The 27,043-nt window shown below is 38.3% G+C and overlaps 2 protein-coding genes across 2 annotated transcripts; both read right to left on the bottom strand.

The window, feature by feature from the left end:
- Positions 1–1,083: 1,083 nt before the first annotated feature.
- On the bottom strand, positions 1,084–5,663 carry bsx (brain specific homeobox). The gene is made up of 3 exons (XM_021623820.3): positions 5,258–5,663; positions 4,595–4,785; positions 1,084–4,496 (listed from the first exon to the last, which is right to left on the bottom strand). The coding sequence occupies exons 1-3, from the start codon at positions 5,508–5,510 to the stop codon at positions 4,254–4,256; spliced, it is 687 nt and encodes a 228-aa protein (XP_021479495.1). The 5' UTR covers positions 5,511–5,663; the 3' UTR covers positions 1,084–4,253.
- Positions 5,664–8,756: 3,093 nt separating this feature from the next.
- LOC110539146 (lens fiber membrane intrinsic protein) lies at positions 8,757–22,838 on the bottom strand. Its single transcript, XM_021626110.3, has 5 exons — positions 22,595–22,838; positions 21,309–21,497; positions 20,616–20,765; positions 9,505–9,639; positions 8,757–8,977 (listed from the first exon to the last, which is right to left on the bottom strand). The coding sequence occupies exons 2-5, from the start codon at positions 21,481–21,483 to the stop codon at positions 8,916–8,918; spliced, it is 522 nt and encodes a 173-aa protein (XP_021481785.1). The 5' UTR covers positions 21,484–21,497; positions 22,595–22,838; the 3' UTR covers positions 8,757–8,915.
- Positions 22,839–27,043: the final 4,205 nt, after the last annotated feature.

Raw genomic sequence — 27,043 nt, 5'->3', positions numbered from 1 at the left:
AATACAATGAATTCACTTGTTTATGTCAAAAACAGAATGACCCCCTCCTACACATGCTGCCACTGTTTGGAACAGATTGATTATAACATTTAGAATGAGCAGCCTGCTCACAAAGGAAAGAGTGCACCAGGGAGAATGCAACAAGCATGCAGATGCAAAAAGTGAAAACACATGATCTAACTGGGGATAGGTAGCTAATATAATGTCACAAAGCATGATGTGCTAGCCAGTTAACTTTCATTCTGAAATAGCTTAATATTTATGAGTTAGACAGATATTAGTTTAGATAGACTTGAAATTGGCATGGGAGCTAACATCAGCTAGCTGTAGTTTTCTAGCTGTTTATCAGTTAGATAACTGGTTATTTGACCAAAAAAATCGACCAAATTATTTCTCAATATTTCTCAAAATGATTGTAGCTGGCTAATTGATTTGATCATGCTTTGTGATTCACCCTGTTTTATGCTGTTTTAGTCCACACAAAATGTCACCCTGCCACCTACAGTACAATATAACCTAATGAACACCACGGGGGAAACCATCAAATTTACCAGCCACATTCATGCTTTTTTGTCCTACCAGATCCGCGATGAGAAGGTTCAAGCTAGTGTATCCCTCTGTCCTTTGACTCTTGTTGGATGTAGATGACGGTTATGACAGGCTTAAATGACTGTTATAATCGTTTATTTACAAGTTAATTACACCTTGCTTTTTGCTTTAGCGCCATCGGTACCTGATAGCGCAGATCTAGCCTCACGTGCAGAAGTAAGCCATCTGGCTCTAGAGACTCATTGCGAGGGAGACTAGATCAGACCCAAAAGTTCTGAATGAGCGCACATGTGAATGACCAAGGACCGTGCATTTACTTTGACTGTTACATTTTATGCTATGAAATCCGGCCAAACAATCCAAGCAATGTTCGCACAGCCTATGTGCTCGTGGAGCTGCTGTTGCTGGCAGTCACTGAGGGGCAGAGTAGTTAGTAACATAACAGCTTGTTGTGAACAATATATTTTGCAAACAAAAAAATGTACACATTTACTGCACTCTTGAGCATTTAAAACACAAGCCATGAATTATATATAGAGTTTTAATAATACAAAAATATCAAATCGACCTACTGGGCCACACTAAGATTTCATGAATCAATGCATATTGTTTTCAAGTGTGGCAGTGGTGTGCAAAAGCTGACAAAATTCCAGGACTGAAGGCTTCTGAATTACTTGCTTTTATCCTGAAATCTTTCCTTACTTCCAGAAAATAATTATGTTTTACAACATTCCTTAAATGTTCATAAAATTCTCTGAACAAATCAGCTGACTTGGGTGTCAAATGTTGTTTGTTTGGAGCTGGTGGCCTCAATTCATATTCTACCATGGAGAGGCAAAGACCAATGGTTGGTTTACTTGTAATTTCCCCAACATTGTGCACACAGTATTTGAGTTAAATATCTGTCCAAATGTCTCCATTTAGCTTAGCATTCCAATTTTCCAAATGTCCCAAATTAGCTTACATTGAGCGCAATGTTTTTGTGACAGACCCATGTTTTCTTGAGCCGGCTGCTTGAATCAGTGGGTGAATTCTATTATGCTGAGCCGCTGGGCATCGGTCTATGGCCCTTGACGTGAACGGGCAAAACCTGTGAGGGAGGAGCACCTTTCCCAAATCGAAAAGTAATCTGCACAGATTGATCATGTTGTCAACAAGGCAGCATTGGGTATCGTCCAGAAACATACATCTCTTTCCCATAAAACGATTGTTTTCATTTTCTGATTAGTTTTCGTTGGGAAGACAGATAAAGCGTTTTTATCAAAATCAATCACTTTCGCATGTGAAAACACAGAATCCTACTCATGAATCATTGTGCTTAATTACGTCACTTTTGTTTTGAGCCGATTACGCCGTGGGCTTTGAAGGGGGCACTTTCACGCCAGAGATGCAGCCCGTTCCGAAACGAAAGCAATCAACTTTCATCCGGTGCAAAACACGCCCGGGACAGATTATTCGAATCCCCTCACTGGTGCTGGTGTGCCTCATCAGCCTTTTGTGCGCGTCTTCTCTTACTGCTCCTTTCAAGACATGTGGTGATCCAGTAGGCCTAGCAGTAACCAATAATAGCCTAACTCAAGTTCAATAAAAGTCATGACAATGTTTATGAATAGCTACCGCTCTACGTTTACATGCAACAACTATTTGTTATTGTATGATTAAGTATTTATTTTATTCCACAGCGGGGTCCCAGCTACCAAGGCGTCTACCACAGCATGAGCACATTTAACAGATAGCCTCCGATTAACATCTCCTCCACTGCTAAGATCTTACGATGTATCTTTGGTAGCCGAGCTGTTTAACATAGCATTTGTTAGTAACGTGATCCAGACTATTCGTAGAGCAGCCAAAGTGCATCGTTAGATGCTGTTTTGCCCTTCTGCATCACTTTATCTACAGAAGATCTCCGCTAAACATTGAATGAAGATTATTATATCTGCCTGACTGACCGCAATAACCTCAGAACTAAGTTGGCTACAATTACAAAGCTCAGTGTTTGCACTTGTTACAAAAAAAGTGAAAGATTAAACGATGCTTCAAATTAAAACCGACATGACTTCGTTAAACGATAAATTGGCTACATGTGCCTATTTCAATCATATTGAGTTACATTTTGTCAATAGGCTACTGTCTGTAATTGTAGCTTCAATACGGTTCATGACGTGTGACAAGATGTGCGCAGTGATATGCCAATCTGTTAGTTAGTGCATTAGTATTGGGTAAGCATAATTAGCCACCTCAATATTTGCAGCAACAGGTGGTAATATTTCTCTAGGAGCTGATCCTTCGTCGGTAATTTTGAATAATTATAATGTTACGGTAGATTTGAATGGAGAAAGCTGATCTGAGAGCAGCGCTACTTTTCTTTCGAGCCTATCAATATCGACACATGGTCTAATGACGCACTTAGCGAACGGCTTCTCTACGTGCATGTTTGGGAAACACTGTTTGGCTCGTAAATAACGATGCCTTGGGTAGCCTACGATCATCGAAATTCTTAAATTACACCGAAACTGGGAAACGAGGCCCTGATTATTCAAGCAGGTGGGTTATTTTAGTAAAACGCTATTACAGCTGACCTCTCACGATACGGCCGGGGAATTTCCTGTAAGCCTAAGGTTGGCTATGTGAATGTCGAAAGGCCTATGCAAAAATAATAGGCTACTTAAAAATATTCGTATAACCATCATTCGTAGCTATTATTAATTAATGATCATTATTCGAAATATTATTAAAGTACAAAGAGGTCGTAGAATCGGACTGCCAGGAAATAATCATTGGCTATAATTGCTTTTCAAAAGTAGGGTTCGGCATACTTCCGAAATATAATGAGTTATGGATAGGTATTCCAAGAAACTATTTCAATGAAATACAAATATTCTATTCAAATAGTTAAATCTCTAGTGTCCTATAAAGATTGACTTATTGACTAATAACTAACTAATACTAAAGTATTAATGGCATTAAATTGAAACATTGGTCAGTTCATCCAAGTTTATAGGAAAATGCAACTGCAATCCCTTAGCCTAATAATAAAACGGCAAATGTACATGATAAATGGTACAGGCTAAACAATTAGTTATGTTTATCATGCACGTTTTAATAGTAAAGCAATAACACTTCAAAAGGCATATGCTGCAACATACTTCGATTACCAGAACGAAAGTGCAAAAAAAAGGGTAAAAATGTGACATGCTGAAATTAAGAGCTAAATTGTTTTTGTTTATCAAAGTAGGAACATACAAATGTATTTTCTCACAGATTGTCTCCCAAAATAATCAACTGGTCCTGCATGGGTAAACGTAAGTCGTCTGCATAACTGGTGGCTTCAAACATTCACCAAAAAACTATCTTCAGATGAAAATGACTGTTTTTTGTTTGATTCGAAAATGATATTAATAATAATGATAATAATATCCTAATAATGAACATGGCTTCAGATTATATTTTGTAGGCCTATGTACAATTGTTTGACATGATGCATTTTACACAGCCACGGAAAATATAAATATAGACAGCCTAAAGGGAATGTGTAGTGAGTGACATATTACGCATATACGCTTGAATAAATAATACTTTGCATTATTGTCATTGATTTGTTTAAAAAAGCAATATATTTCATATGTAGCCTAAAATACACGATTCAATATTGACATTTACACTGGGTTATGGCTATTTGTTTTTAAAACAACTTGCCACTTGCACTATAGTGAACGTTCTGGCGAGCAAATATCATCCTCGATATCAACATCGTCCTCATTTTCCTCTAACATGTATGAGTCTGGGTCGATTCCACTGTTAACATCATCTGTGTTTTTTTCGTTGAGTTCACTCTCACTTGAGTTCTCCATGGATCTATCTATGTCATTCGGATTTTTCTGGTCGTCTTGTGTTTTCCTCAGTTGCTTTTTATGCTTCATCCTTCTGTTTTGAAACCATGTTTTCACCTGTGTGACAAGGGTGGAATATTTCATAAACTTGCTTTGCAGCACAATGCGACCATCCCGAAAGGTATGATTAGTGTGATGTAGTTTAGGTTTCTTACCTGGGTTTCTGAGAGACTTAACGCTGTTGCCAACTCCACTCGTTCTGGTGTGGATAGGTACCGTTGTATCTCAAATCTCTTTTCCAGACCAGATAATTGCGAATCCGAGAAGACCGTTCTCGCCTTCCTTCGTCTGCAATGCTTGCCCGGTAACTCCGGATGATGCTGAAATAACCCCGGCATTTGCATCCCTGTGAAATATATAAGTCATTCAACATTGAAATTGCCACACAACTTTTGCAATTATATTAACAGTTTAATTGTTAAGTTAAATTCAATGTACTCCATGCAATTTCTCCACACTGTAGAATATTACTTTAGGGCCTCGTTATATTTAGCACAACATTATATAATAGAATATGATTTTTTTTCTGATTGAGTTGGATTTATTCGAACACGTTTTGCACTAACTTTTACGCATGAATTGGCCAATGTACCTGTTGCAAAACGCCCAAGACCACTCCATCGTTTTGTCAGGCTGTTAGGATTGGTAGACTACTAAAATGGAAATTATACATGCACCAACATTATGAAATAGCATCCTTTTGGAATTAAATTATTATAGGCCTAATGAAATGTCGACGTTGTCTTAGCTGTTCTTGCACTCTGTAACTGCCTTCGCTTCATTGAATGCATGAACCAATCCAGTGCCTTCCTACTTACCAGACGTGAAGAAATACTGGTGATGGTCCGGCTTGTGTAGATGATGGTGCGGGTGAGGCGCTAGTATCGGAGTGGGCATCAGTGGGTATCCATATTCTAGGAGAGGCATCCTGGAAGCCAGAGAGCTTGAGAACGGCAAGTGGAATACCTCTCTCAGGGGCTTTGGTTTGTGTAATAAAATATCTTCGATGAAGAACGACGTTGACCTCTGGGCTGGCATCTGAGGCACCGGGGACGTGTAGTTCAGATTCATCTTATATCTCTGAAAACACCTTCACAATTGAGTCCGTGTGGTGTTGATTTTCTGTGCACCCTAACAAACCAAGGAAGAGAAGCACTAAACTTCTTGCCTCCGTCTCCTCAGTCTCAAACGCTAGAATGGTCGTCAGTGTGGCAGCCAGTGAGTGGTGCCAGGTAGATTAGCCTACTATTTATTCAGAGGGAGGTAGATTACTATTTATCCAAGTGGAGCGACTGTGGCAAATTATAAAACTGATTTGTAATCAGCCAATAGCACGCCGGTGGGGCGGAGAATGGAATTAGTTGTGTATGGATTAATGATTGTGACGACGGAGAGGGAGGGTCGCTCGCCATGGTGCTGAAACAGCCTTCCCACCGGAGCCCTGCAGTCTTTCCCTCCTGCACCTCAGTCAAACTTGCTTTCATTTGTCCCCTTTCCAGTGAATATAAACTATAGACATATATCCTACTGTTTTAAGCCGTTAGACTATTATTTATATTGTCATATTACCAGTGTTTTTTTTTAAATAAACAACATCAACGTTTACAACAAGGCATATGCTACACAATTAGGCAACACGAATGATTAACAACTGGAGGTGATTTGTATAACGTTTCACGTTCTATATGTAGCATATCTTATCATGTTTAAATGACCTCAATAGGTGGGATTGCTGTTGGCATTCCCAAATATACGACAGAAAACTAACATTTACTGATCTGAATAGCATTTTATTTTTGTGCAACAGTTCCTACCTGTTGTTTCCCTAATACCTAGTAGGGTGTCTGTCTCCTACTATCTTTTCATAGTCATCCCCCGGATCACTGATGCGGGGGATGACAGGTGTATTTGCTAATTCCGCCATAAATTGGCTGTAATTGTTGGTATTAAAATCTGGGAGAGTACAAGTGGTGCTCCTTCGCCATTTAAGCGACGGAAGCCTTAATTTGTTGATATCGTGTTGTCATCACATTTCCAATCACGCTAGCTAATGTGAAAGTGTCTTAATGCAGGCAGTATTCTCGCTGCAATGCTATTAGGCAATTAGGGGAGATGTTAGAGCGGAAGTAGTAATCCTTGGGCGCGAGGACAGGATTTCCATTTGATCAGGTAGGCATAACAAATTAATTACTGAATTCAATTACTCACGAAAGTGCATTACTGCGCCAAATCTAAAACACGTCCTCCATATGCATGAGCTTATATAAGGAAAATGCGTGTAGACCTTGCAAATTACTCAAAATGTCAGTTTAAAGATTTTGGAAATGTGACAGATTTAGACACTGTTTTAGTTTGTGTTTCTTTCCCTGAGTCCATACATCACAGAGTACACTTTTATGGCTACCACACAATTAGACAGTTGAAGGAGTGAAATGGAAGAGTGAACAGAGACATTAAGTGATGTAAATATAACATGACTTGAAGAGCTTAGCTCACTTTGGTAATGCTCTCGATGCCTATTTTATTACATTTTTATATATGGCCTATCTGTAGAAGGCTATTTGGATAAACATCTGTTGAAGATAATTGGCATATAGGACAAATTATCTGTCTGAAAAAAACTTGCAAAGCATTTTAGGCCTATTATTTTAAATGTCAAAGTCTTTCCAGATAAATTGTGGACTAATACGCGAAGGCCTCGGATGCACGTGCATCTCCTCTATCCTTAAAGGTCCATCATGGTAGCTAGTTGCTTTTAGATGAAAATGAGAAAGTAATTGAACAAATGACAATTACATCGTCTTTGCACGGATAGTCAATAGGATCCGTTCCGTTCTTAAGGTGGGGTTAAGCTGCTTTAACAGCCAACTTCATCAAGTAAAATGTGGTGCCTGGGAGCCATTGCGTCACTCTAAAGTAAGTGGCGTATTATTTTCGTTCGATAAGAGGCTTGCAGCATTGCATTTTGGTAATACGTCGGTTAGCTTCAAAGACGACTGGTCATTCTTAGCAGTTACAATATTTATTGATCTGGTAACAAGAGAAATCAAATTCAATCTAGTGGAAATAAGTAGTTTTTGTTGTTGTTGCAATTCATCTTTGTTTCATGTCAGGGTTAACATCACGCACCAGTGGCTCGGGCGCATGGATAGGTTCTATTAGATCATTACGTTTCAGTGACTTTTTGGCATCAATAAGATGATTGATTGTGAAACACCAGAGGACATTGTTATGTCATATTAATTTAAATATGTGTCAATTTTTCCAACACCTTTATCTCAAAACATGGTCCTATAGGCCTAAACCAACATTTCCCAAACTCGGTCTGGGGACCCCAAAGGGTGCACATCATGTTTTTTTTGCCGTAGCACTACACAGCTGATTTAAATATTCAACTCATCCTCAAGCTTGAATATTTGAATCAGCTGTGTAGTGCTAGGGCGAAAAACTAAATGTGCACTCCTTGGGGTCCCCAGGTTTGAGTTTGAGAAACGCTGGCCTAAACATTTCTGACATCCATCAATTAACTCCGGTCAATGTTTAACCAATCGAAGTGACATCTTCACACAAATTTCACACACAATATGGCTGTGTTTTCACAGGCAGCCCAATTCTGATATTTTGCCTTAATTATTGACAAAAGAGCTGATCTGGTTGGTCAATAGAGCAATTAGTGGATAAACAATCAGAATTTGCCTGCCTGTGTAATCGCAGTATGTGTTTTGCGAATATGTATACCTGGCACCAGTACACCATCTTGCATGCAATATATTTGGTTTCCTTGTAAGCCTATATGACATCTGGGTCTTCCACTTAACCAATCCTGTTAGCCTGGACAAAATATAATTCATAATGTTGTACAAGAATGCCTGCCACAAGAGCACAACATTGGTGTATGATCCAAACACATACATGTTTTTTTTTACATAGTTCAACATAGCAACTTGTTGTGCATCCTCTACATACTATACTAAAATAATTAAAAAGATGTACACATGAAAAATACTATGTTTTTCTGCTGTAGGCTGACCCTGGACAGTAATGTTGTATAATTTCTTGATGCCTCCCAAACTCTGCTAAAGCGCTAACTAGGTTGTTATAGCTATTCCACAATATGGATTGTCATACCTGGAGACAGTGCATCTGTCACAATTTCTTTTAGGTACTTGGATCACTTAACTTGACCAGATATGGGATAGTTTGTCTGTATATATCATATCAGACCTGTAGAGTCAAAATGGGCAATATGTCTGACGTGTAAAAATGGGCCATGCAAATATAAAAGAACAAGCATTTAATCATTGAAAAGGTGACACGTTTACGCCCAACGTCCTTTATTCATATAATTTAAATTCTATAATCCATGTTCCAAAAGTAAATAGTGGGTTGATCCATCTTGACTCTCAAATACGGGGAACAGCCACAAGTCAGTGGCTCTCAAAATCATAAGATATTGATGATCATTTCTGAAGTCTTCTAGTGAGAGTTTGAGTTTCTGGGGCATTCGTGCATCCGATAGGCACACATATAGAATATACCTTTATAAAAAAAAGACAAAGACATCATGTTGTACTTTTGCGCACACACACATACATTGAAGGACCTAGACCAAAATGATATAAAACACAATTCAGCTGCCATTAAAGATTCTATATTCCAAAAAAGCAGATAGTCTGTAAGGAGATTGAAGCATGTTGAAGTAAATAGGAGCTGTACATATTCAATCTGGAATCGATGTAGCACACATTTGTTCTTAATGAATTACCTGGCTGAATAAAGGTTAAATAAATATAACAAAAATATATTATTCCTTGATAATACTCTTGGGTCCGTATTCACAAAGCGTCTCAGAGTAGGAATGCTGATTTAGGATCCCCCCCCCCCACACTTTATTAATTAGGATTAAAAGGCAAACTGATCCTAGATCAGCAGTCATTTGCTCTGAGACACTTTGTGAATATGGGCCCTGGATTGACCATTGACTATAATACATTTTCTTAAATAAAACATTTGTTCACAACTGAATGTTATGTGGGGAGTGTGACCAGTGATGTCTTGGTTTTACCTGAAAAGAAGGTTAGCACCACTGACACCCAGCCGATGATGTAGGACCAGGAGAACCTCCAGTTGCCATAGCGTTTACCATAGTAATTAATCGTCACACCAGTGTATACTGCCATTGCTAGCAACACGAAAAAGCCTGGAGAGAGAGAGGAGATCAAACTACTTAATGTAACATTACATCATTTAATGATGGCATCCACAGGCATCCATGTTTTTGCATTCTTTGATTCTTAAAAGAGTTTCATGTGTTATGTTTTAACATGGAAATGATTATGCACAATCATTTAGTGAACAGTTTGCATTGGGGGAGGCCCTGTGTTAAACTCACCTGCATGTAATTCTCACAGAAACCACTTTATGTCACCTCATATCCCTCCCAGCTGCCTCTACTTTTGCTCAACTAAATATTTCATCTGTCTCATTTCAACTTGGGAAGTCACTCCAACAAAACGAGGATGAGGTACATTGATCTTATATTTGTTATTTAGAAAAAGTTATATTTAATCTAATGAAGTTAAATCTGTAAACATTTGTGTGTATATATATATATATGTATATATATATATACATGATATATATATATATATATATCATGGGGGAGCCTAAAGATAAATCTTTCACTTGATTAGAGATACATTTTTAAATCAGTTTTTGATAAAGTAGTAACACTTAAAGTTAGCAAGTTAGCATGGGCAGTGACACGTTTTTTATTGTTTTGTACTTCTATACTTGATTTGAATGATACATACTGTCAGCTTTAATTTGAGGGTATGTTCATCCATAAAATGTGAACCGTTTAGAAAATTACAGCACTTTTTGTACATAGTCCTTCCATTTAATGGAACCAAAACTATTTTGACAAATTTACTTACAGTGCCTCTAGAAAGTATTCAAACCCCTTGACATTTTCCACATTTTGTCAAGTTACAGCCTGAATTTAAAATATATTAAATTTAGTTTTATTTTTTCACTTGCCTACACACAATACCACACAATGTCAAAGTGGAACTGTGTTAAAAAAAAAAATCTACAAATTAATAAAAGATGTTAAGCTGAAATGGCTTGAGTCAATAAGTATTCAACCCATTTGTTATGGCAAGCCTAAATAAGTTCAGGAGTAAACATTGGGGGAACACTTTATTTAACACCTAGCATCATAACACACCATGACATGGTCACAACCATGTCATAAAATGTCATAACAGCTGATATAACCTGTCATAACATTGTCATAACACTGTCATGACACAGACTTTTTGTGACAAATATTGCAATATTTTATGGCTGGTTATGAGAAAACCTACCACAAAAGGCAAACCATTCCAATCTACTTGTAAATAATATGTTATATAACATTTCCTAAAATTGGCAATTTTTTACCATTGTCATTGTACCAACATTTGCCTAGCCCAATGCTCTGTCGCTGATGACTGGGTTGAATGCAGGAGCAGGACAAAACACCCTCTTTGGGACTTATGACTGACATATGGTCATGTAAGTGATAGGCCTATCTGGCTTATATTATTAGCCTTACAGCAACAACACATTTTCTGTGATAGATTCTATAAATGTCCATATTTTGTAATCAAAGTTAGTTTGTTCACAACAATTTTATTGTAGTTCTCCATGGTGTTGCTTTAATATACATGTATAATTAGTGCTACCACTAGGGGGAGACATTCAAACTGTTAGCAGCAGGCACGCACCTCATTCATTGGAAGAAGAGAAACAGGATGAGAAGCCAAGTGGAAAATGTTTAATTGTCCATGTCTCATTCATCTTGTCTTCTGGTTTATAACATTTATAAACATTTATAGCGATAACATGTTTATTACAAAATTATGAGATTTCTTGTCATTTTGATGGATAATTTAAGTGTTTTGACAGTGGAAATGGAGTGAGATTTTCCACTTCATATGAGCTAGCTAACTTTGTATGTAAGTCAATGAGACAAGATGACATCTCGGGTTAAATGTGTTTTCGTTAAAACATTTTGGCTCTTAAATGGTTTTCTTTTTTGACAAAAGATGGCTTGTATTAAGTGTATTTACATGAGTACATATGAACCACGCGAATGATATGTATTTAAGAAGGTTACTTTTTAATGAAATGTGTGTCTAACGGGGGTGCTGTGAGCGTTATTTAAGAGGTAGGGTTCCAGAAGTTTTGGAAGATGGGCAGGGACTCAGCTGTCCTGACTTTAAGGGGAAGGTTGTTCCACCATTGGGGTGCCAGGACACAGAAGAGCTTTGACTGGGCTGAACTTGAGTTGCCCTCCCGTAAGGGTGGGAGAGCAAAGAGACCAGAGGTGGCAAAACGTGCTCGGGTTGGGATGTAGGGTTTGAGTATAGCCTTAAGGTAAGGTGGGGCAGTTCCCTTTGCTGCTCCGTAGGCAAGCACCAGGGTCTTGAAGATGATGGAAGCCAGTGGAGGAGCAGGTGACATGGGAGAACTTATGCAGGTTGAACTCCAGGCGGACTGAGGCATTCTGGATAAGTTGCAGGGGTTTGATGGCACAAGCGGGGAGCCCAGCTAACAGAGCGTTGCAGTAGTATAGATGGGAGATGACAAGTGCTTGGATTAGGACCGGCGCCGCTTCCTGTCTGAGGAAAGGTCGTACTCTATGGATGTTGTAGAGCATGAACCCGCAGAAGCGAGATACTGCTTTGATGTTTGCAGAGAATGACAGGGTGTTGTCCACGGTCACACCAAGGTTCTTTGCACTCTGAGTTGGACACTGTGGAGTTATCAACTGTGATGGAGAGATCTTGGAGCGAGCAGGCCTCCCCAAGGAGGAAGAGCAGCTCCGTTTTGTCGAGGTTGAGTTTAATGTGGTGAGCTGACGTCCAAGCTGAGATGTCTGCCAGGCACACAGAGATGCGTGTCGCCACCTGGGTGTTGCTGTTGTTTTTTTTGTCATCCTATTTTTTATAAATTGTATGACACTGTCACCATAAAGCATTATGACCATCCTGTGTCACTTTACTTGGACTAAGAAAATACACTTTATGACACTGTCATAAATGACCAGGGTTGGGAAGTAACAGATTACATGTAAACTCTAACTGTAATCTGTTACTTTACCCGCAAAAATATTGTAATCAGATTAGATACTTTTGAAAAACGAGTTGATTACTTTGAGGATTACTTTTGAATCCCGAAAGGGTGTTTGCATAAAAAAAATCTTTGACACTTCTCTGTTTTCTCAATGTGATTCAAATCAGCATTGAAAAAATGTGCACGTTTAAATTTGTTCAATGTGAGTGAGTCTGACCATAAGTCAGAGACCAATCGGCTTTTGTAGGCTACAGTCCAAGTTATGCCCTTCCAATGGTGGGACTGCTGTCGGCATCCAAAGATTATCCAACTTGAATAAACACTTGGAGGTAAGGAGGGCAGCAATGGTTTAGTCTACGGCGATACGCATATCACTTATTATTGACATCTATACAGAGCATTGATGTGAATCCCACTGCTGCTCTCTCATTTAGCTATTTGTGCCTTACGGCTTGTGATTGTTGTGGATGGCTGTTCACAAATCTAAATTTGCATTTGAACCCAATCATACAAGAAGTTTAAACTGCCTAACAATCCTTGTTTTTGAAACCAGTGTACAGCTAGTGAAAAATGCACTCTTTCAACAGTTGCATAGTGCGAATCCCAGCCTATGGAATAAAAATGAGGCTTTTGTTGCTTAATCTAATTCACGTTGATAAAAAAATCCATAGGCCTAATGGACACATGCTCAAACTCACACAGTTTTGATAGACTGAAAGGGGCAATCTGTAGTTGCTACATCCATTTTTGGACTTATACAGTGCCTTGCGAAAGTATTCGGCCCCCTTGAACTTTGCGACCTTTTGCCACATTTCAGGCTTCAAACATAAAGATATAAAACTGTATTTTTTTGTGAAGAATCAACAACAAGTGGGACACAATCATGAAGTGGAACGACATTTATTGGATATTTCAAACTTTTTTTAACAAATCAAAAACTGAAAGATTGGGCGTGCAAAATTATTCAGCCCCTTTACTTTCAGTGCCGCAAACTCTCTCCAGAAGTTCAGTGAGAATCTCTGAATGATCCAATGTTGACCTAAATGACTAATGATGATAAATACAATCCACCTGTGTGTAATCAAGTCTCCGTATAAATGCACCTACACTGTGATAGTCTCAGAGGTCCGTTAAAAGCGCAGAGAGCATCATGAAGAACAAGGAACACAACAGGCAGGTCCGAGATGCTGTTGTGAAGAAGTTTAAAGCCGGATTTGGATACAAAAAGATTTCCCAAGCTTTGAACATCCCAAGGAGCACTGTGCAAGCGATAATATTGAAATGGAAGGAGTATCAGACCACTGCAAATCTACCAAGACCTGGCCGTCCCTCTAAACTTTCAGCTCATACAAGGAGAAGACTGATCAGAGATACAGCCAAGAGGCCCATGATCACTCTGGATGAACTGCAGAGATCTACAGCTGAGGTGGGAGACTCTGTCCATAGGACAACAATCAGTCGTATATTGCACAAATCTGGCCTTTATGGAAGTGGCAAGAAGAAAGCCATTTCTTAAAGATATCCATAAAAAGTGTCGGTTAAAGTTTGCCACAAGCCACCTGGGAGACACACCAAACATGTGGAAGAAGGTGCTCTGGTCAGATGAAACCAAAATTGAACTTTTTGGCAACAATGCAAAACGTTATGTTTGGCGTAAAAGCAACACACCATCCCCACTGTCAAACATGGTGGTGGCAGCATCATGGTTTGGGCCTGCTTTTCTTCAGCAGGGACAGGGAAGATGGTTAAAATTGATGGGAAGATGGATGGAGCCAAATACAGGACCATTCTGGAAGAAAACCTGATGGAGTCTGCAAAAGACCTGAGACTGAGACGGAGATTTGTCTTCCAACAAGACAATGATCCAAAACATAAAGCAAAATCTACAATGGAATGGTTCAAAAATAAACATATCCAGGTGTTAGAATGGCCAAGTCAAAGTCCAGACCTGAATCCAATCGAGAATCTGTGGAAAGAACTGAAAACTGCTGTTCACAAATGCTCTCCATCCAACCTCACTGAGCTCGAGCTGTTTTGCAAGGAGAAAAGGGAAAAAAATTCAGTCTCTCGATGTGCAAAACTGATAGAGACATACCCCAAGCGACTTACAGCTGTAATCACAGCAAAAGGTGGCGCTACAAAGTATTAACTTAAGGGGGCTGAATAATTTTGCACGCCCAATTTTTCCGTTTTTGATTTGTTAAAAAAGTTTGAAATATCCAATAAATGTCATTCCACTTCATGATTGTGTCCCACTTGTTGTTGATTCTTCACAAAAAAATACAGTTTTATATCTTTATGTTTGAAGCCTGAAATGTGGCAAAAGGTCGCAAAGTTCAAGGGGGCCGAATACTTTCGCAAGGCACTGTAAATTATATATACTGTAGACTACCGTTCAAAGTTTGGGGCCACTTAGAAATGTCCTTGTTTTTGAAAGAAAAGCACATTGTTAATGTTGTAAATTACTTTTGTAGCTGGAAATGGCTGATTTTTAATGGAATATCTACATAGGCGTATAGAGGCCCATTATCAGCAACCATCACTCCTGTGTTCCAATGGCATGTTGTGTTAGCTAATCCAAGTTTATCATTTTAAAAGGCTAATTGATCATTGGAAAACCATTTTACAATTATGCTAACACAGCTGAAAACTGTTGTGCTGATTAACGAAGCAGTAAAACTGATCTTCTTTAGACTAGTTGAGTATCTGGAGCATCAGAATTCACTGGTTTGATTAGAGGCTCAAAATGGCCAGAAACAAATAACTTTCTTCTGAAACTCATCAATCTATTCTTGTTCTAAGAAATGAAGGCTATTCCATGCGAGAAACTGCCAAGAAACTGAAGATCCCGTACAATGCTGTGTACACCAGTCTCAATGTCAACAGTGAAGAGGTGACTCCCGGATGATGGCTTTCTTGGCAGTTGCAAAGAAAAATCCATATCTCAGACTGGCCAATAAAAATAAAAGATTAAGATTGTCAAAAGAACACAGACACTGGACAGAGGAACTCTGCCTAGAAGGCCAGCATCCTGAAGTCGCCTCTTCACTGTTGACGATGAGACTGGTGTTTTACGGGTACTATTTAATTAAGCTGACAGTTGAGGACTTGTAAGGCTTCTGTTTCTCAAACTAGGCACTCCAATGTACTTGTCCTCTTGCTTAGTTGTGCACCGGGGCCTCCCACTCCTCTTTCTATTCTGGTTAGAGACAGTTTGCGCTGTTCTGTGAAGGGAGTAGTACACAGCGTTGTACGAGATTTTCAATTTCTTGGCAATTTCTCGCATGGAATAGACTTAATTTCTCAAAACAATAGACTTGACGAGTTTCAGAAGAAAGTTATTTGTTTCTGGTCATTTTGAGCCTGTAATCGAACCCACAAATGCTGATGCTCCAGATATTCAACTAGTCTAAAGAAGGCCGGTTTAATTGCTTTGTTAATTAGAACAACAGTTTTCAGCTTTGCTAACATAATTGCAAAAGGGTTTTCTAATGATAAATTCGCTTTTAAAATGATAAATTTGGATTAGCTAACACAACGTGCCATTGGAATAATGGTGCCATTGGAATAATGGGCCTCTGTACCTATGTAGATATTCCATAAGCAAATCAGTTGTTTCCAGCTGCAATAGTCATTCACAATGTCTACACTGTATTTCTGATCAATTTTATGTTATTTGAATGGACGAAAAATGTGCTTTTCTTTCAAAAACAAGGACATTTCTCAGTGACCCCTTTTGAACGGTGGTGTATATCCATTGATTCTTGAAGAATATAACTTATAAATGCCTCATGAGCTTAGTTCAACTGTCACATTCCATGAGAACCCAAAATATGAGCTTGTTTTTCTCCAATGTTTGTAAACATTGTAAATGTAAACAAACATGGTATAGTCATAACATGGTTAAAACACAAATTTTGATGTCATGGAAGGTTGATTAATCTGAACAGAGTCAGCGGCAGCCATTTTGCCATTGTTTCATCTGTGGATTTACCCTTTAAACAGCTGCATATTATCAAGATATCAAAGTGTCACCAACAAAAAGGTAAGCGATCGGCCTATAGCAAATGCAGCATATGGCATTCATTTTTCACATGTAAATAACACGTTTCAGTAGTGCTCAAAGCAGGCCATTCCATGAGCGCAGCATTTCTTTTTCAAATCAATGAGCCCAATCAGTCCTCCATGACATCAAAATCATAAACAACAGAGTAGGGCTGGCTAATAAGTCCTTAGTTTTGGGGTTATGCTCAGGTAAAACAATTTTGCTAATCTATACTTCCATATTTCCAAGTCCTATTCTTGAAGATCAAGGGGTCGTTAATCAGAATGACTGAAATTCTGATAGACTTTGGTTTTGAATGTAAATATATAATTTCACTATTATATGTAGTAAAAAGAGATGAGTTAGAAGAAGCCTACATAACCAAACCATAAAGTAAAATTGAACATCCATATATGGCCAGCTATGTAAACTTAAACATTGATTTATCCTGCAATAGATGTCGTTCAATTGTTAACATACATTTTTGTCTTCTTCTAATGGGTCTTTAGGGGAAAGTAATCTGTAACTGAATGTAATCAGATTACGTTACTGAGTTTGGGTAATCCAAAAGTTACATTACTGATTACAATTTTGGACAGGTAACTAGTAACTGTAATCAATTACATTTAGAAAGTAACCTACCCAACCCTGATTATGACTATCTTGTGTCACTTTACTTGGACAAAGAAAATACACTTTATAGCACTGTCAAGAAGCATTATGACCATCATAATCCTATAAGCCAGATAGGTATATCATATACATGCCCTTATGTCAGGCATCAGTCACAAAGAGGGTGTCTTTTCCTGCTCCTGAAATCTGCTCCTGCATTCATCCCAGTCATCAGAAACAGAGCATTGGGATAGGTGCATGTCTGACATCAATGTGTGCACAATTACAATGATAATGTAATATGGTACATTTCTGAAAATGTTATATAACAATCATACTGTTTACAAGTAGGCTATGGTGTAATGGAAAGGTTTGCCTTGTGTGGTAGGTTTTATGAGTTTTGACACTCTTATGTAGGTGTCATAACCAGCCATAAAATAATGCAATATATGTCACAACAGGTCTAAATATATGTGTCATGACAGTGTTATTACAATATTGTGACAGGATATGTTAAGTTTTGTCAGCTGTTATGACATATTATGACATGGTTATGACCGTGGCATAACGTGTTGTGACGCTAGGAGCGAAATAAAGTGTTATCAACATTTGCTTAAGGCATAGGGGGCAGCATTTACACTTTTGGATAAATAGCGTGCCCAATTTCAACTTCCTGCTACTCATGCCAAGAATATAAGATATGCATATTATTAGTAGATTTGGATAGAAAACACTCTGAAGTTTCTAAAACTGTTTGAATCATGTCTGTGAGTATAACAGAACTTATGTAGCAGGCAAAACCCTGAGGACTAACCGTTCAGATTTCTTTTTTTTAGGTCTCTGTCTGTTCAGTTCTCATTGGCAAACGCTATTTCTTAGGCACTGGTTTTCAGTTCCTACCGCTTCCACTGGATGTCACCAGTCTTTGGAATTTGGTTGAGGTTATTCCTTTGTGCAATGAAGAAGTACGGCCATCTAGGAACTGCGTAACACTGTTGAGAGTTGCGCAAGACTTGAAAAGTAGCTTGGTTTGTTGTGTTCCTATATGAAACACAGATAGACCCGTCTTCAATTTGATTGATTATTAACGTTTAAAAATACCTAAAGTTGTATTACAAGAGTAGTTTGAAATATTTTGGCAAAGTTTATAGGCAACTTTTGAAATATTTTGTAGTGACGTTGCGCATTTTGGAAGCAGTTTTTTTCTGGATCAAACGCGCCGAATAAATTGACATTTTGGATATATATGGACGGAATTAATCGAACAAAAGGACCAATTGTGATGTTTATGGGACATATTGGAGTGCCAACAAAAGAAGCTTGTCAAAGGTAAGGCATGTTTTATATTTTATTTCTGCGTTTTGTGTAGCGCCTGCAGGGTTGAAATGTGCTACCCTCTTTGTTTATTGTTGTGCTATCATCAGATAATAGCTTCTTATGCTTTCGCCGAAAAGCGTTTTAAAAATCTGACATGTCGTCTGGATTCACAACGAGTGTAGCTTTAATTGAGTATCTTATATGTGTGATTTAATGAAAGTTTGATTTTTATATAATTAAAAAATGTTTTTGCAGCGCTGCATTTTCCCTGGCTTTTGCCAAAGTGGGACGCAAGCGTTCCCTATACCATAAGAAGTTTTAACAAGTCACATAAGTTGCATGGACTCACTCTGTGTGCAACAATAGTGTATCACTACCTCATTTCTGTACCCCACACATACAATTATCTGTAAGGTCCCTCAGTCGGGCAGTGAATTTCAAACACAGATTCAACCACAAAGACCAGGGCACCCCAAAAAAAAAGAATGGTCGATGGGTAAAAAAATAAAATAAATTGAATATCCCATTGAGTATGGTTAAGTTATTAATTACACTTTGGATGGTGTATCAATACACCCAGTCACTACAAAGATGCAGGCGTCCTTCCTAACTCAATTGCCGGAGAGGAAGGAAACCGTTCAGGGATTTCACAATGAGGCCAATGGTGACTTTAAAACAGTTACAGACTTTAATGGCTGTGATAGGAGAAAATGGAGAATGGATCAACAACATTGTAGTTACTCCACTATACTAACCTATTTGATAGAGTGAGAATAAGGAAGCTTGTACAGAATAAAATATATTTCAAAACATGCCTCCTGTTTGCAACAAGGCACTAAAGTAATACTGCAAAAAATGTGGCAACGCAATTCACTTTTTGTCCTGAATAAAAGGGTTATGTTTGGGCAAAATAGAGTACAACACATTACGGAGTATCACTCTCCATATTTTCAAACATAGTAGTGGCTGAATCATGTTATCAGTATACTTGTAATCATTAAGGACTGAGGTGTTTTTCAGGAGAAAAAAAGATGGGATGGAATGCAGCTAAGCATAGGCAAAATCCTAGGGGAAAACCTGGTTCAGTCTGCTTTCCACCAGACACTGGGAGATGAATTCACCTTTCAGCAGGACAATAACCTAAAACACAAGGTCAAATCTACACTGAAGTGTCTTACCAAGAAGACAGTGAATGTTCCTGAGTGGCCAAGTTACAGTTTTGACTTAAATGTACTTGAAAATATTGCTAGACCTGCCTGAAAATGGTTGTCTATCAATGTTCAACAACCAATTTGACAGAGCTTGAAGAATTTTGAAAAGAATAATGACAAATGTTGCCCAATCCAGGTGTGGAAAGTGCAACATTGCCAGAGGTGCTTCTACAAAGTGTTCACTCAGGGGTATGAATACTTATGTGAATTAGATGTGTGCAGTTCATTTTCAATATATTTGGAACAATTTCTAAAAACCTGTTTTCACTTTGTCATTATGGGGTATTGTGTGTAGATGGGTGATAAATAAAATGAAGTGAATCCATTTTTAATTCAGACTGTAACACAATAAAAGTTAAGAGGTTTGAATACTTTCTGAAGGCACTCTGTATGTGTATTAAAGTAGTCAAAAGTTTAGTATTTGGTCCCATTTTCCTAATGCGCAATGATTACATAAAACTTGTGACTACAAACTTGTTGGATGCATTTGCAGTTGGTTTTAGTTGTGTTTCAGATTATTTTGTGCCAATAGAAATGAATGGTAAATAATATATTGTCATTTTGGAGTCACTTTTATTGTAAATAACAATATAATATATTTTGGAGCACTTCACTACATTAATGTGGCTGCTACCATAATTATTGATAATCCTGAATGAATCGTGAATAATTATGAGTGAGAAAGTTAGAGGCATAAATATCATACACCCAACTAAAAGTTGAGTTCATCATCCAATAAAGTGTATAGATCATCAAATAAGGACAACAACATTACATCACTTCTCATACAGTTACAACAGTGACATGGAAAGAAAATCAAGCAGTAAAATGTGTAAAATAAGTGAAAATAACTCAATTAACCAAACTTACATGAGATGAAGAACAATACGCCTGCAGCAAAGGTTTTGTCAAACCTGTCGAAGGACGAGTAGTGGATGAAGGCCATGATGCCGATGATGATGCCCATGAAACATGCCAAGAGGGAGAGGATCATGAGTGCTCGGGTGGCATCCATGTGGGCTGCAGGGGTCAAAGGTTAACAGGGGTCGTCAGGGTACAAGAGTGGCTGACCCTGGCCTGTTATGACCTGACAAACTACCCATATTGGTAAAACATTTGGATTGTGCTTGGCAAATGATAATCTTATTATGGAAAGCATGCCTTGATGCTTATGCTGTGACTAGGATAATGACTCTTTTGTGTCAAAATCACCGATTCAAATGCAATTGTTCACTGATGGATAAGGCGTAAATGCAGTTTAGATACAAAGCGTGATATAAGAATAGTTTTAGTCAATGGAAGTTCAAATCAATCCTTTGGGGGTTTTCGGGTTACACTTTGCTTCCTGGACTTTGTCTTTTTATAAACAGATGTGGTGTGATTGACATAGCTTCAATCACAACATATCGGGATTCTTAAGTGACAAGCCGTACCAATGACATGGCACAAAAAAATTGAAATAGCACCTCTCATTTGTAATGGCTTGTTATGAACAGTTATGACATGTGTTGGGTGCTATCACAGTGTTATGACATCATTGTGTGCACTGGCCGTAGTCCTCACCAATACTTTCATTGTGCGTGAAGCATTTCCCCGGCATGCAGTACCGCCACAGGCCCTGATGCATGTAGTTGTTGGAGTGCCGGTACTGAATCCAATAATCGGTTGCCGTGGAAACAATCAGGAGGATGTTCCCCACGCCTGCACAGAACAGCCCTCCGCCCATGAAGCTGTACATCCTGCACCTGCAGACTGACACACACACACACACACACACACACACGAGAATGAGGTCACTTAGCATACGGGGGTCAGCTGCGGCCCCCTCTCAACATACACACACACTTCAGGGAGAGAGGGCCAAAGTGTCTGTAATTGCATTGTAATGAACACATCATTTCCACTGGATTGAATCGAGGGGTCACAGGCATGGGTCTACTCTGAGGTCCACTTTGTTCTCTGGGAGATCAGTGGGAAAGGATGGGCCCTCACAGGCACCTTTTATATTATCGAGCTTCACTCAGGGCATCTGCCCAGGATAACTTTGATATTTGATACATGGATTGTCTACTTGTTCCACCTGAAAACAATATTGTCTACCAAACCCTAGTTGTTCTCATTTAAATTTCCCCATTTATTTCAAATTCAATAGATTTACATGGCAGGTTATGTCTGGTAAAATATTGTTAATAAACGTTACAAATATAGTATATCCACATTTTAATGCAGATTTTTTTTTGGCTCTATGTGTTGTTGTTCTAATAGCAGAATTAGTAAAATACATTAACATTAAATCTGTCATCTCTCTCAAATTCAGCTCCACTTTTCCTCTTACTGTGAGAACAGACACTAATTTGCCATAGATACTCCTATCAATCAGCTATCGGTTTTACACTTGCCAGAAGAGGGCAACCTAGTTGTTTTTGGTGTCACCCATATGGATTAAATCCATATTACCCTAATATTCCATCCATACCCTATTTACACCAACAAAATGGCTGTTTGTGATTTGGTGGGATTTTACAAAGGTCTATAACTGATTTTACAGGGTAAATATTTGGTCAATATTTCTCACAGTGGTTCAATAACCAGAGTATTCCCAAACGCAAATAATGGTATTGCTATTTTTCCAATATAGCATGTGCCGATATTATCAATGCAAGTTGGTGATATCAACATGTACATCTATATTCTCATGAATTTATGTAGTATAGTCATTAATTTTTAGAATATAAATCTACATTTATACTGGAAAGAATCAGAGCTTGACTGTCACACACAAACACACAAAATAATTATTTCCAAGATGTCATTATTGCATAAATTCAACCACACGCTGACGAGCTTACCTTTATTGACCCCTTTTATGAAGACTAAGTGACTCTGTATTGAAGTCGGGTTGCCTGACAAAATACAACAAGGCCCCTATAATGCCAAGACAGGCAGATTTCCAGCAGGCTAATAGCGCTAACGTTTGAGTCGGTGAATAGGGAAACCGGGGATAGAACAAACGGAGAGGGCAGACAAAGGGACCGCGGAGAGCTAGCCAATCAGCGCGAACTAGTTTTGTCGTTTGGGAATCTGCTGAAAAAACAGAAATGTCTAAAGCTGGCAGGTTGAAGTTAATACTGATGACTGGGTGGTTTCTATTGAAAGTGGAGGGCTGAAGCAGCTATAGTGGAGAGCAGGCCAGGCGTTAAATCAGAGACTCTGCCTCAACCAGTAGTGCTTATTTTAATTTCCAAAACAAACAAAAGTCACAGAAAATTCAGCAAATATTCCCCCAATTAGACTTTCCTTGTCCCATTTTTGATTCAAAGATATTTGTTTATAGATGCAAGCTGTAAGAGGTACTCATATCATTTTGTGAGGCATACTCACAATTTCCAGAGATACTCTATATGAGAGTTTACCATGATTGGTTCTATATACAGTCAGGACCATCATTATTTTCATCCTTGATTAAGATGAGCCAAAAAGACTGTATAAAATAAATAATACAAATACTGAGCAATATTCTATGCATTTTTTTGTTTAAATTCTATTATTTTATACAAATATAATTGCTTAGAGAAAGAGATTTTGTTTAACAAGTAATACAAACATATCAAGGGGGGGGGGGGGGGTAAAAATGATTGTGATCCCTGTTTTCAATACTCTAGCGCCTTTCCCTTGCGAGGTAACGATGCTGAACCTTTTCCTAAAATGTTTTACGAGATTGGATAACACATTGGGAGGGATCTTGGTCCATTCTTCCATACAGAATCTTTCCAGATCCTTGATATCCTTCGTCTGTGCTTATGGACTGCCCTCTTCAATTCAAACCCATTTTGATTAGTGTTTGGGGTTATTGCCTTGCTGGAAGCTCCACTTGTGGCCAAGTGTCAGCCTCCTGGCAGAGGTAACAAGGTTTTTGGCAAACATTTCCTGGTGCATGGTAAAGTTCATGATGCCGTTGACCGTAACAAGGGCCCCAGGTCCAGTGGAAGCAAATTAGCTCCATAACATCAAAGATCCACCACCATATTTCACTGTAGGTATGAGGTACTTTTCTGCATATGCTTTTGTTTTTCATGTCCAAACCCACCACTGGTGTGCGTGGCCTGGGAGCTCTATTTTCATGTCATCTGACCATAGCACCATTTTCAATCCAAGTGCCAATGCCGTTTATAAAACTCCAGGAAGTGCTATGGTCAGATGACATGAAGATAGAGCTCTTTTATCCTCTCAAGGGGAGGGTGCTGTAGTATTGAAAACACAGGTGCCACTCATGTTGACCACTATCAAAAAAATGTATATAATAGTACTTTCTCTGAGCAATTGTATTAGTATAAAATATTAAATCATATAATTTCCTTTTTTTAGCATACAATATAGCTATTTATATATAGCAGTTAATTGTATACAGTCTTTATTGCTCATCTTTATCAACTGTGCCAATAAGAATTAATGTTCGACAAAGTTGCACCACTAATAGGTTTGTCAACCAGACAGAGCACTAAAATGTCAAGATATGTTGAACTAAAATGGTGCAGAATATGTCCAAAGTGAACCAATATGTATGAGAACCATGGTCCCCTAACCCCCTTCTTCTGGAAATTCACCAATAATTTGGCACCCAACATCCTTTTATCATCTATAGAGGGCCCTGGGGCACCCTCAACACAAAAAGGTATTTCCTGAAAGAAAGAAATAAAAATTGATGTTTTAATTTGCACACTCAAATGTTATGAATATCTGTGGCTGTAATAAAAACAGGATTCAAAACTTTTGTTTGATTTTAATTGGCCTTACTTTAAAGTTGTAATGTAACCGTTTTTTCTCAATATCAAATAATTTCTGGGTAACAATGAAGTACCTTACTGTGATTGTTTTCTTAGCAAAGAGCAATTTCTAAAGCAAGAATTTTGCTAAGACTGTCTGGGAGTGGTCTGCGTGGGGAGGAGAAAACTGATAACTAGCTGTTATTCGCAGAGAGGTTTGGAACTGTCTTTCTTATTGATCTATTAATTAAGTAATTTACTGCTTGATGATGGCAACATGAAAGGCCAAAACTCCACATCACCAAAACAGGCTGACATTTCAGGTGGTCTTTTCAAGTAGCTCTTACACTAAAAGACCATGATCATAATTTTCACATTTTCACAGTATTATTCCAAGCTCAGTGTGGAAATATATATCAAACACAGAAAAATCTTAGTTTTGAGTGCACTGTGCCTTTAATGCACATTTCTTTAAATTGTACTCTTAAAAACAAGAGAAAAAGCATCAGACTGCTATATCGCTCTCCTCAACCACTGAAGCTCTCCCCAACTGAGAGAATCAATCATTCGGTAACTCTGCATCGAAAAGATACAAACTGCCCCCAGCGTCAAAGCACATTTCCTCTGTATCATTCACCATCATGAGAGATTACAAACAAACACAAACTAGCTAGGCTAGTTGATTGCTCTTTTTAGAATAAGGGTTTGTTTTTCCCTCATATATCCATGCATGTCCGTTACGACTGATCTGCCTCTCCTGTTGGGCCTTCCCTCGTCTCAGCACACACTCACCCTGAAGATGAAAGGAGAAGAGTAGCTCCATTACCTGCATTACAGCAAGTTGCACAGACCAATTGACGACTACAAAATGTCCTGGGAAAAGGATTTCTCCTCCTCATAGATGTGAGTGGCGTACTTACTTCCAACTTCATTTTTATAGACCCCCGCCTATTTTTCTTTCATTTCAACTCAGCAGCCAGGAGGGTATTTGATATCATCCTGCACCATCAAAGTGGACAATATACCTCTGTGCTGGAAGAGAAAATCCATCTTCTACAAATCCATCTAGCTTTTGACAGATGAATGTTGTTATGGAAAGCACACATTTATGCAAGCTGGGGAACGATCAAACAAAATGTTTTAAGAGAGGTTCATAACATGAATGGTTTCATGAGCAATTAGAAATTATAATTTTGGCAAGCTTTGACTGAGAGTTACATGCATGTGTCCATTACGATGCCATTGGCTTGTATCTCCGCTTGTTGCGCAGTCTTTTGGCTTGCCTCCCTCTGCCTAACATCACCAGCCATATACTTCCCTGGTCTGACCAGTCTGTCTGTAAATCACCAGTGGCCATTCTACTGGTACGTGACATAGAGCTTCCTGGCCGCTGTGTTCATACAGGACTGGGCCCAGATTCACAAAACACTTCTTAAGAAAAAAAAAGGTGAATAAGATAGTTTGTAAGTGCAATTCCTCAACAATAATGTTAATGTTTTTCTTATTAACTTCTCAAATAGCTTCTTACCAACTTCTTAACTATCTTCTTAGACGATTGTCGCTAGGCAACCAACTTAGTTAGCTATCTAGCTAGTAATGGCAATAATGCTTGCATATTTATTATTGAGATGACTGTTCTAAAACTTGTTCTTGGGTTTAAAACAACCAGTACTGAAACTTTCAGATTAAGTTTGTTAGTGAATGAAACATGTTCAATGTATTTCATTGTCTTTCACTGCCCTGAGTTTAAGACCGGCTATCTTTGAATTACGAACATTTCCAAGAAGAAATCCAAGAACATGATCAATAATCACATTTCTATGTAACTTTTGAGGAATAGTAATTTTTCATAAGTCTCTTCTTAAGTATAAACTTAAGGAAAAATAAGGTTTTGTGAATCCGGGCCTAGGGTCAACATCACTCCCATCTTTCGAGCGCCTTCTTTTTTATACCGAAGTTAGATTTAGTGTAAACTGGGATCATTTAACATTTTAAGTTGACTAAACTGATGCAGAAAAAAACATGAACTAGTTATTTGAGACTACAAATCATTTTGCAGTGTACTTCGCATATATATGATTTTCTTGGCCTTTTTTCCCCATTCTGGATCATGACAATTATGGGTAAACATATTGCAGCCTTTATCACAACAATATTATGCACTGCTTATTGACGAGAAAACGTAGGACGTGACACACAGGCACTGTTGATTACAAAATTGGATGATGTTACATTGTTGTCAAACGAAAATCTATTCAGTGTAGGCCTATACAATAACCAGGGAATAAAGCCTAATATTCTATTGTTATCAAATATATTTTAAAGGCTATGATGATATTATATTTACCTTATTATACAGAGGTGGGAATACATATTAAATCATTTGACCTCACTCTATATTCACTATCCTCACTTTGCATTGCATGATAACAAACCATCATGCTAGCCATGACATGTAAAAGTTGTTGAATGCAGCTGGGAAAATGTTTCTGAATCCTTTAAGTTGCTAGCCGTATTCTGCTTAAATGCTTAAAT

This window comes from Oncorhynchus mykiss, chromosome 12, assembly GCF_057628025.1.
Source record: "Oncorhynchus mykiss isolate SJ-2025 chromosome 12, ASM5762802v1, whole genome shotgun sequence".
NCBI lineage: Eukaryota > Metazoa > Chordata > Actinopteri > Salmoniformes > Salmonidae > Oncorhynchus > Oncorhynchus mykiss.
This window is presented reverse-complemented; position numbering and strand designations above follow the sequence as displayed.